The sequence below is a fragment of the Lycium barbarum genome, chromosome 12 (genome assembly GCF_019175385.1).
Source record: "Lycium barbarum isolate Lr01 chromosome 12, ASM1917538v2, whole genome shotgun sequence".
Classification (NCBI taxonomy): domain Eukaryota; kingdom Viridiplantae; phylum Streptophyta; class Magnoliopsida; order Solanales; family Solanaceae; genus Lycium; species Lycium barbarum.
In genome coordinates, this window is record NC_083348.1 from 10,451,204 (window position 1) to 10,460,759 (window position 9,556).

At 33.2% G+C, this 9,556-nt stretch overlaps 1 protein-coding gene across 1 annotated transcript; it reads left to right on the top strand.

Moving 5' to 3' along the window:
• Positions 1 to 3,391: 3,391 nt before the first annotated feature.
• Positions 3,392 to 3,883, top strand: LOC132624118 (uncharacterized). Its single transcript, XM_060338944.1, has one exon. It carries the CDS (start codon positions 3,392 to 3,394, stop codon positions 3,881 to 3,883), a length of 492 nt encoding a protein of 163 aa, XP_060194927.1.
• Positions 3,884 to 9,556: the final 5,673 nt, after the last annotated feature.

Consider the following 9,556-nt stretch of genomic DNA (forward strand, 5'->3'; position numbering starts at 1 on the left):
AAGTTAAAAAAAATACAACTTGCAAATAAATGTTATCCAAGAATGAATAAAATATATGGCTCATTGAGCTTTCTTCTATTTACTTGTGTTCATATTTTTACTTTTATTAAGTTAGGAATATAAGTATATATAGTATAGTACATATATACAAGTATATATAGTATATATAGTATATAAGTAAGTATATATAGTATACTATACAAGGTATATATAGTATATAAGTAAGTGTATATAGTATATAAGTAAGTATATATAGTATATAGTACATACATACTATATATATAGTATATATATTATATATAGTATATAAGTAAGTATATATAGTATACAAGTATATATAGTATATAAGTAAGTGTATATAGTATATAAGTAAGTATATATAGTATATAGTACATACATACTATATATATAGTATATATATTAAGTATATATTGTATATATAGTATATATATTAAGTTATACCTATATATATATATATATATATATATATATATATATATATATATATTAAGTTATACCTATATATAGTATATAGTACATATATATACATATATAGTATATATAGTATATATATTAAGTATATATTGAATATATAGTAGTTATGTATATATAGTATATATATTAAATTATACCTATATATATATATATATATATATTAAGCTATACCTATATATAGTATATAGTACATATATATATAGTATATATATTAAGTATATATTGTATATATAGTATATATATTAAGTATATATTGTATATATAGTATATATATTCTGTATTGCTGACTTGCTGTTAGGCTGTTAGTCAGTAAATATTTAAACTTTAATTATAAAGTTGTATAACATATGTAAATATACCTACAATATACAAATAAATACTATAATATATATATATATATATATAATACAAAAAATAAAAAAAATAAATTTAAACAAGTCCAAACCGGACCGGTTCCGGTTTGGACTTTAAAACCGGTTAACCGGAACCGGTTAGGCGGTTCCGGTTTTGGAACCGGAACCGGCCGGTTTCCTAACCGGTTCCCGATCCGATTCCGGTTGGAACCGGTTGACACCTCTAGTCAAAGCAAAGGGCCCTTAAGATTTTCAAGAACAATTATTTTTCATTATTTAAAGTATGTTAATTAAAGTTAAGGTGAGCATAACATTATAAACTTCCAAAAGAAGATACTGCAGGTGAGCATGTGGGAAAACACGAATCACTGAAATGGCTATAAGCCTAGAACTTCAGAGCTTGATAATTACCGCCAATTTGTCAAATCAATTTGTACCTGATTTTCACTGTTTTAATTTTTGTATTGTTTTTTGACCTTATGTGAAGGTACTTCTCTGTTTTTACTTTTTATCAGGAGTGGTTGATTTGACTTGACAATTTAAACTTTTTTTTGTTTCGAATAACAGTAGTGTAGTTCCAAATTTTATGTTAAAAGCTTGATAGCCAAAAAAGATTTATGTATATCGACTAATTAATCCTATAATTTATTCTTTAATCATCATATAGTTGACATGATTTGGTACATGAATTGAGTCTTGTACATTTTCTCACTATTATAATCGCGCATAAAAATCTGTCTTCGCCTTTCTTCCCATTCAATTCTGATTGTTTAACTTCTCTCTCCATGCAAGTGTTTGGTTCAGCCCTTCTTGTGTTGTGATCTTCCTTTTCAACATGCGCTTTTTAAGTAGATGAGATCCAATGTCGATATTCGATTTAAATGTCAGCTCCAAATTTGGACTCCCAATAATGTGAACAGTAGAGCCACCAACAAGCTATAACTTATCCAATAAAAACAAAGTGAAAATGATACTCATATCAAAATAGTGAATAATGATCAATAACATCGCTATCAAAGGTACGTTGTCCACTATTCAAAACTAAAATGTAGGTACGAGGGTCCATCACTTAGGAACAAAATGCTAACGATTAAAATAATCAAAAATTGAAGGAGGCGATAAAAACGAATACCAGTAAATAGAGAGAGAAAGAGAGATGTAGTGACTTTATTATAGTTTGTGAGCATAATTATTACTCCACAAAACCTTAATGAATAGTAGAGTATAATGCCCTAAACAGTAAGAAAGCCTAAAGTGGAATAACCCAAGATCATATGAGCAACAGATATTTGAACGTGAAGTTTTTCTGAGGCAGTTCACATATAATTCATATAAATTCAGGCAGAGACGGAGCCAGGATTTGAAGTTTGTAGATTCAGGGTTCTAATTATTTAAAGTTATTGAGTTCTTAATTAACAATTTGTACATATTTGACAAAACTTTTAATATAAATATATAGTTCGGACAAAAGCAATTGGGTTCGGCCGAACCCACCTCGAAGAACTGGCTCCGCTCCTGAATTCAGGCGTTAGACTTTCATAATACAAAAATTGCTCCGTTATTAACCAATTTACTCGTAACAGGTAGATGCTAAATTTGACCACACATTCTAATAAATGGAAGAAAAAAAAAACTGTACATATTTTTAAAATGAAAAAAGAGAATTAATGTAATGTTATGAAATGATAGTGGATGTCCATTAGTTAAGATAGTGGACATTAGTGGAGATAGTGTTGATGACAAAGTCATGATGATGTTGCCATGTGAGCCCATATGACCATCATTGTATGAGGCTATATATATCCATTCATCTGTTGATGGATAGTACAACAAAAATTAGTAAAACAAAGTATTCTTCGTTTCTCTCTGTGTGTGTGAGTCATACTACTTACTTATTTTAGTGGTTAGTTTTATTTTATAACACGTTATCAGCACGAGATTCTACCGTCTCAAGAAATTCTTGAAGGCTAAGGTAATATTTTTATTCTCTCTATTTTATGGCTAACCTTACAAAACTCGAGTTCGTTGCCCTTGATATTTCAGGTAAGAACTACTTATCATGGGTGCTAGATGCTGAAATCCATCTTGATGCTATGGGTCTTGGAGACACCATTAAAGAAAATAATAAAGCATTCAACCAAGAAAATGCCAAGACTATGATATTCTTGCGTCATCATCTTGATGAGAACCTAAAAATTGAATATCTTACTATTAAGAATCCACTCGTTTTATGGAAAAACTTGAAAGAAAGGTATGACCACCTGAAGATGGTCTTCCTCCCAAAAGCACGACATGAATGGATCAATCTAAGGCTACAAGATTTCAAATCAGTTATGAAGTATAACTCTGAGATGTTCAGAATTACTTCTATATTGACACTATGTGGAGAAAAGATTAGTGATTCTGATAAGCTGGAAAAGACGTTCTCCATTTTTCATGCCTCGAATGTGCTCCTGCAGCAGCAATATCGAGAGAAAGGTTTCACAAAGTATTGTGATTTGATTGCTCATCTTCTTGTGGCTGAACAAAATAATGATTTGCTGATGAAAAATCACGAAAATCGACCTACTGGCGCTGTACCACTCCCCGAAGTGAATGAGGTGTATGCCCACTACTCCAGGCGTGAAAAAGGTCGTGGCCCCGGTCGTGGTCATGATAATAGTCGTGGTCGTGATCGTTATAATGGTCAAAGAAGAAATTATTTTCCTGGTGTTAATCACTCTTCAAAGAAAAATCACCACCAAAAGGGGAAAAAGAAGGATGATAGGCATGAAGTGCCAGAAGCACGTGGCTCAGAAAACAAATGCTATCGATGTGGTGGAAGTGGACACTGGTCACGTACCTGTCGTACGGCAAAACACTTGGTTGAGCTTTATCAGGCATCAATTAAAAGAAAAGAGAAAAATCTCGAAGCTAATTTTATCTCTGAAAATCAAGTTGACATCACACACTTGGATGTAGCAGATTTCTTTGAGCATCCTGAAGGAAAGATAAATCACTTGATTGGTCATGGTTCTGTGGTTAGAGATGATTGAGTTGTTTATTTTAATCTTTACTAGTCATAGTAGTTGATGAATAAAAGACCATGTGACAGTGAGTAAGATTACTATATTTAATGCAATAGTACAATATCATTATTTATGTATTAATTGAATGTAGTTAATGCATAGTAGGAGTACGCATATATTTTGTGATATTAATAAAAGATATTACGTTTGCAATGGTTTAAGAATGTTATATCATTAATAAACAAGTGAAGTTGCACAATTATTAAATTGAACTATGACACACTTAGAAAGAGATGTTAGATACTTTTGTATATGATATAAGACAATTGGTAGTTTACAAGCAGTTTTATATAATGCACTTATAACACCTCGTAAATGCTTATTTTTCCTAACTAAAGAAAAGGAAATTATGGGTAGTTTACAAGCAGTTTTATTTTATGTACTTGCTTTACACCTCGTAAATGCTTATTTTTCCTAACTAAAGAAAAGGAAATTATGGGTACAGTACTATTTATAGCGATTGTTTACAGCAACTGTGTTAATCATAATTTTTTATTTCGAGTCCTTATTTCGGTATAAGAAATTTTTGGTTATCCACAGAAATGTGTTATTAAATTAGTCTGTTGACCTAATAAGTTAAGTAAATATCCTAAATGATATATTGGCTTGGATTATTATATTGAAACGTTGTATTGGTATGTAGTTTCATTTGTTTGTACAACTTTGGTTTGTATTTAGTTTACTGGAATTTCTAATACTTAGTATTTATTTTGCTTTGTTTGTGTCATTTCATTCGAAGATATGGATAACTCTCAAAGTAAGTTTGGATTAAAATCCAATTATGAAGACATATGTTTGATTGATTCTGCTACCACACACATGATCTTCAAGGACAAGAAATATTTTTCTCATTTACTTATGGGTAAGGCAAATGTTAGTACCATTTCTGGTAGTACTAATTTGATTGAAGGCTCCGGAAGAGCCGCCATTATTTTGCCTAAGGGAACAAAACTCATTATAAAGGATGCCATGTTCTCTCCTAAGTCCAGAAGGAACTTATTAAGTTTTAAAGATATCCGTCAAAATGGATACCATATTAAAACAATGGATGAGATGAATCTTGAATATATTGGTATCACCAAGGATGTCTCTGGCCAGAAAGTTGTTATAGAAAAGTTTCCTGCTTTGTCTTCTGGCTTATATTGGACAAAAATTGGAGTAATTGAGGCACATTCTGTCGTAAACCAGAAGTTTATGGACTCCAATATGTTTGTACTTTGGCATGATCGATTGGGACACCCTGAATCTATAATGATGAGACGAATTATAGAAAATTTAAATGGGCATCCATTAAAGAACCTGAAGATTCTTTTAAACAATGAATTTTCTTGCCCTTCTTGTTATCAAGGCAAGTTAATTATTAGGCCATCACCTACAAAGGTTGAGTTTGAATCCCCTGAATTTTTGGAACGTATACATGGGGATATTTGTGGACCAATTCACCCCCCGAGTGGGTCATTTAGATATTTTATGGTCCTGATAGATGTTTCTTCTAGATGGTCTCATGTGTGCCTACTGTCATCTCGCAACCTGGCGTTTGCGAAATTATTGGCACAAATAATTCGATTACGGGCACAATTTCCTGATAATCCGATAAAGTCTATTCGCCTTGATAATGCTGCAGAGTTTTCATCCCAAACATTTAATGATTATTGTTTATCAATTGGGATAAGAGTTGAACATCCTGTAGCTCATGTTCACACTCAAAATGGCCTTGCAGAGTCATTAATTAAACGTTTGCAGCTGATTGCAAGACCATTGCTCATGAAAACGAGGTTGCCCACGACAGTCTAGGGTCACGCTATTTTGCATGCAGCAACACTCGTTCGTCTCAGACCGACAAACTATCATAAATTTTCTTCGTTGCAATTGGTTTTGGGTCAAGAACCTAATATATCCAATCTAAGAATTTTTGGATGTGCCATATATGTGCCTGTAGCACCACCACATCGCACCAAGATGGGTCCCCAAAGAAGATTAGGAATATATGTTGGGTTTGAATCGCCCTCCATTATTCGCTACCTTGAACCATTAACCGGAGATTTATTCACTGCTCGATTTGCAGATTGTCAATTTGATGAGACAATTTTCCCAAAATTAGGGGGAGAGAATAATGAAATAAAAAGGGAAATTTTGTGGAATAATTCATCATTGTCTCATCTTGATCCACGTGCTTCTATTTGTGAGCAAGAGGTTCAAAAGATTATTCACTTACAGAAAATAGCAAATCAAATGCCAGACGCATTTACAGATTTGAAAAGGATTACCAAATCACATATCCCTGCAGAGAATGTCCCGATTCGGATTGATGTCCCTATAGGACCATCTACTAGTGTCATAGCAAACGAGTCCAAAGCACGCCAGAAGCGTGGTAGACCATTGGGTTCTAAGGATCGAAATCCTAGAAAAAGAAAAACAAATGGTCAAGATGACACTATGAAAGAACCTCACAAAGAAATTCGAGATTTGAGCAATAGTGATATTCTTGAAGAAATCAATGAGCCTGAGACTCAAGAAAATGAGGAAATATCAATTAATCCAATTAATGTTGGGACTAATTTGAATAGATTGGAAATAAATGTGGATTATGTCTTTACCTATAATGTTGCAACAAGAATTATGCAAGATAGTGAAAATATTGAACCCCAATCTGTTAAAGAATGCCAAGAAAGTCGTGATTGGCCAAAGTGGCAAGAAGCAATTCAATCAGAATTAAACTCACTTACCAAACGGGAAGTTTTTGGACCTGTAGTCCAAACACCTAATGGCATTAAACCTGTTGGTTATAAATGGGTTTTTGTGCGAAAAAGAAATGAGAAAAATGAGATACAAAGATATAAGGCACGCCTTGTTGCACAAGGATTTTCACAAAGGCCTGGTGTTGATTATGAAAAGACATACTCCCCTGTTATGGATGCAATAACATTACGTTATCTCATTAGTTTCGTTGTCCATGAGAGACTTGAGATGCATTTGATGGATGTAGTTACAGCCTATCTATATGGATCACTTGAAAATGAAATATACATGAAAATCCCTGAAGGATTTAAGATGCCTGAAGCATGTAGTTCAAAGTCTCGGGAAATGTATTCAATCAGATTACAAAGATCATTGTATGGTTTGAAGCAATCCGGGCGCATGTGGTATAACCGCCTTAGTGAATATTTGTTAAAGGAAGGCTATACAAATGATGCAATTTGCCCATGTGTTTTCATAAAGAAAGTAATATCGGAGTTTGTTGTACTTGCTGTATATGTTGACGACATAAACCTTATTGGAACTCCTGCAGAGCTCAAAAAGGCGATTAATTATTTAAAGAAGGAATTTGAGATGAAAGATCTTGGAGAGACAAAATTATGCCTTGGTTTGCAAATTGAACATTTGACAAATGACATTTTTGTCCATCAATCTGCCTATACAGAGAAAGTGTTGAAACGATTTTATATGGATGAAGCACATCCATTAAGTACTCCGATGGTTGTTCGATCACTTGATGCGAATAAAGATCCGTTCCGACCTCAAGAAAAGAATGAGGAAATTCTTGGTCCAGAAGTACCATATCTTAGTGCAATTGGTGCACTAATGTATCTTGCTAATACCATAAGGCCTGACATAGCATTTTCAGTTAATGTGTTAGCGAGACATAGTTGTGCTCTTACAAGGAGACACTGGAACGGAATTAAACACATATTGAGGTATCTAAAGGGGACTATCGATTTGGGCTTATATTATTCTAGCAATTGCAGTCCCGATCTTGTTGATTATGCCGATGCAGGGTATTTATCTGACCCGCATAAAGCTAGATCTCAAACAGGCTATGTATTTATTTGTGGGGGCGCTGCCATATCTTGACGATCTACAAAGCAGTCTATTGTGGCTACCTCATCAAATCATGCTGAGATAATAGCTATTCATGAAGCTAGCCGTGAAGTTGTGTGGCTAAGGTCAATGATACATCTCATTCGAGAAAAGTGTGGTTTGAAATGTGATAAAATACCCACAATCTTATATGAAGATAATGCAGCATGCATTGCCCAATTGAAAGGAGGTTTCATAAAAGGAGATAGAACGAAGCATATTTCACCAAAGTTATTCTTCACACATGATCTCCAGAAGAATGGTGATATTGATGTGCAACAAATCCGTTCAAGTGACAACCCTGCAGATTTGTTCACCAAATATTTACCAACTTCAACTCTTGAGAAGATGATATTCAAGATTGGAATGCGAAGACTCCGACATCTGAATTTTGGTCTTTGTCAGGGGGAGTGAAATACGTGCTGTACTTTTTTTCCCTTAACCAAGGTTTTGTCCCATTGGGTTTTTCTTGGTAAGGTTTTTAATGAGGCAGCTCTCAAAGCGTATTACTAGATATGTGTACTCTTTTTCCTTCACTAGGACTTTTTCCCACAGTTTTTTTTAATAAGGTTTTAACGAGGCACGTCATCTAATTAATAGACATCCAAGGGGGAGTGTTATGAAATGATAGTGGATGTCCATTAGTTAAGATAGTGGCCATTAGTTAAGATAGTGGACATTAGTGGAGATAGTGTTGATGACAAAGTCATGATGATATTGCCATGTGAGCCCATATGACCATCATTGTATGAGGCTATATATATCCATTCATCTGTTGATGGATAGTACAACAAAAATTAGTAAAACAAAGTATTCTTCGTTTCTCTCTCTGTGTGTGAGTCATACTACTTACTTATTTTAGTGGTTAGTTTTATTTTATAACATGTAACGATTTAAACTTCATTACTAAACAAATTTGAATGGAAGTCTTTATTACACATAAGTTTAAAACATTTTCTTTCCACGTTTTCGGTAACAAATCTATAAACACGAGAAAAAGACGTATACAAATGGTGTTTGTATAAAGTTCAAAAATATATAATGCATGCCTTTCATATATGAATATATATTATATAAAGGAAAATTTACTTGCCATAGCTACTTCTAAGACTTATTTATGAATAATAACTACCTTATTTTTTATTTAATTTTTATAGCTTTATTTTTCTAAAATTATATTACATAACTGATCCAGTTTCTAATTCTCCTAAAGACACGGTCCAGTAACTTTCGGTTTCTATTCCTAAATACACAGTGCATGTATCCCATTTTCTCCCAATTTCTTCCATTTTCAAATCACTCTCTCCCATCTTCAATACTTCTCTCCAATTTTCACTCCATCATCTCTCATCATTATTTGCACGATTTACTATTCCTTAATCGTGTACTACCAAAAATGGGTAAGTGGTTTGGTGGTTTTTAACTTTTTTGCTGCATTTTTGGTTGTTTTTTAGTTGGTTGGGTCAATTTGTTTATTTATTGGTGGTTCAATTTCATCCTTTATTGATTATAAGTTCTCCATTGTTAGAGTTTTTAGAAGAAGATTCAGTTATCCATTTTAATGGCTGAAAGGAACAATCCAAGCAGGATTACTCGAGGTATACAAAAGCTATTCGATGGTTCTAGTTTCTCTTTAGGACTTACTCAACAACAGCATGCAAGTGCAGGCTCCTCTGAAAGAATTGCTGCTAAGAGGCGTAGCAAGAAGATTCATGACCTAGCAAGGATGCAACAATTTCAACAAACTGAAGTTGAAAAAAGGACAAAGCGAAAACATGAAAA

Excerpts from the sequence above, each read along its gene's own strand:
- LOC132624118 (XM_060338944.1), top strand. The coding sequence starts at position 3,392 with ATGAAAAATCACGAAAATCGACCTACTGGCGCTGTACCACTCCCCGAA.